The sequence below is a fragment of the Pundamilia nyererei genome, unplaced genomic scaffold (assembly GCF_000239375.1).
Source record: "Pundamilia nyererei isolate P.nyererei 1_Seehausen unplaced genomic scaffold, PunNye1.0 scaffold00006, whole genome shotgun sequence".
Lineage (NCBI taxonomy): Eukaryota > Metazoa > Chordata > Actinopteri > Cichliformes > Cichlidae > Pundamilia > Pundamilia nyererei.
This window is the reverse complement of record NW_005187407.1, coordinates 1,625,040-1,626,919: the sequence shown is the minus strand read 5'-3', so window position 1 is coordinate 1,626,919 and position 1,880 is coordinate 1,625,040. Positions and strand designations below refer to the sequence as shown.

Sequence of the window (1,880 nt, the reverse complement as noted above, 5' to 3'; positions counted from 1 at the left end):
CATTAATGCCTCCTACACGATGAGTTCTTACTAACGGTGTGTGGTCATCCCTCAGGTTTTCCTTGTGCCAGGATGATGAGGGCCACATTTAGTTTTGGTGTGAGATTTTTCCACTGAAATCTGGTGAAATCACATTGCCCTCAGACAGAAGTTCAGCTTTGATAATCCCTCAATTTATCCTTCTGTCCTCATCATTGGCTAAATGCAGCCTCTCACTGCTGTCTGTTCAGTCCACAAGTTGATCCTAGTGACCTCTAAATCATTCAACGATGGGGTGCTCGTATTTTTTATTGTAGTATTCTATTAGAAGTTAAGTTATGTACCTGCATCTTTAAATGTTTTTTAAAGGAGATTTTTCGACTGCTGCCAGCTGACTGTGATCGTATCCGTGGTTGGGAGCCACTGGAAACATACTTAATAAGTTTGTTATGCTTCGGTTGTTCGGTCAGGGCAGTCTGCCTGCTTGTCCCCCTTCCACATGCTCAATGGGGTGGAATATATCTGCATGAAGCCGTGCAGCCATCTGCCGACGCGGAACAAGTGGCATTGCCAGAAAAATTAAAAACACGAACTTAATCCGGCTTCACAATCTGGCTTTTTCTCCAAACCTCTACACGTCTGGATTCGTCACATTCAAGGGGCGGTTTTCAGCTTCCCAAACAACAAAATGAACCAAATAGTGGCACAAAAAGGCTACCTGTAGTCTCATTCGTGAGGCTAAATGACCACAAGTCGGCCCATAAAGCGTCATGTGCGCACGTGAGTGCGCCGCCAGCCATGCGTAAAAGAAACTTGAATAAGCGGCACTAACTGATTTGAGACCCCCCCCCCCCTCCCTACCCGACCCTTAATCTTCAGGCTGACATGATTATGATTTTGTAGTGATTGACAGATTAAGGGAAGTCATTCACTCGGGGGGTGATAAATGGTAGATCAGGCGAGTACAAAGAGCTGTGTGAGGCGAGACATCGCCGCCGAGGGATGATGTGGGGATAAGGAGGGAGATGGCACAGGAGGCTACAAAGGAGGGAGGGCGGGGTTTTTCCTTCCAAGATGAGGCTAACTAAAATTAAACTGCTGCCGGCATATGTGGGCTACTGTAGTCTCCACGGACAAACCTAAACCCGTGCGGAGAGAGAAAGAGGGAGGGAGGACGAGAGAGGATGGATGATGTGGATATGGTCTGAGGAGCGGCTCTTCCTCTCTTGGTGTTGTCTCACCTCCCCTGCGAAGCTGTGAAGCTTTTATCCTGTTTCTTTAACAAGCCGCAGCAGTTGTTTGCGTCATTTTTTTCTGCATTTTTAAATATCGAGGTGCTCTCTTCTTCTATTTACTGTGCATCCATCGTCATTCCCACAATCATCACCATCATCTGTAGCCATGTCGGACTCGGAGGATATGACGGAGTTCGCCAGCATCGTGGAGCGGATCGAGAGGGGCGAGGTGAGGCTCATCCGCTCGGATGATTTATGGTCCTTCTGACAGCGGCGATCTGCCTGTCAGCATGCTCCGACAGCAACAGCAGCGCCGGGCCGGCCTGCAGGACTGTCGGAGGATGGAGAGGCATGCTCATAGACTTCTATTCTAATCTGTTCTTTGTTGGTGTCACACAATATGCTATTATATTACGTTATATACACTACGAGTGCGTGACTGAGTTATTAAGACCCACACCTATTGTATTCCTGTAGCACAAACTATTTTATTTTATTCTGTTCTTGGAAAATTTGTCACTTTACATTATTGCAGTTCAAAAGTAGAGATTCATTCCCTTAATTTAACCTCACCTATCTATCTATCTATCTATCTATCTATCTATCTATCTATCTATCTATCTATCTATCTATCTATCTATCTATCTATCTATCTATCTATCTATC

General features: G+C 45.7%; 1 protein-coding gene across 6 annotated transcripts in view; it reads left to right on the top strand.

Moving 5' to 3' along the window:
* Positions 1-1,098: 1,098 nt before the first annotated feature.
* trim36 (tripartite motif containing 36) overlaps positions 1,099-1,880 on the top strand; it is a 28,865-nt gene continuing 28,083 nt past the window's right edge. For all 6 annotated transcript variants that reach the window (XM_005722020.1, XM_005722019.1, XM_005722017.1 and 3 more), the window contains exon 1: positions 1,099-1,443. In XM_005722020.1, coding sequence (XP_005722077.1) covers positions 1,381-1,443 — 63 coding nt within the window. In that variant the 5' untranslated portion in view covers positions 1,099-1,380. The remainder of the gene's footprint in view (positions 1,444-1,880) is intronic.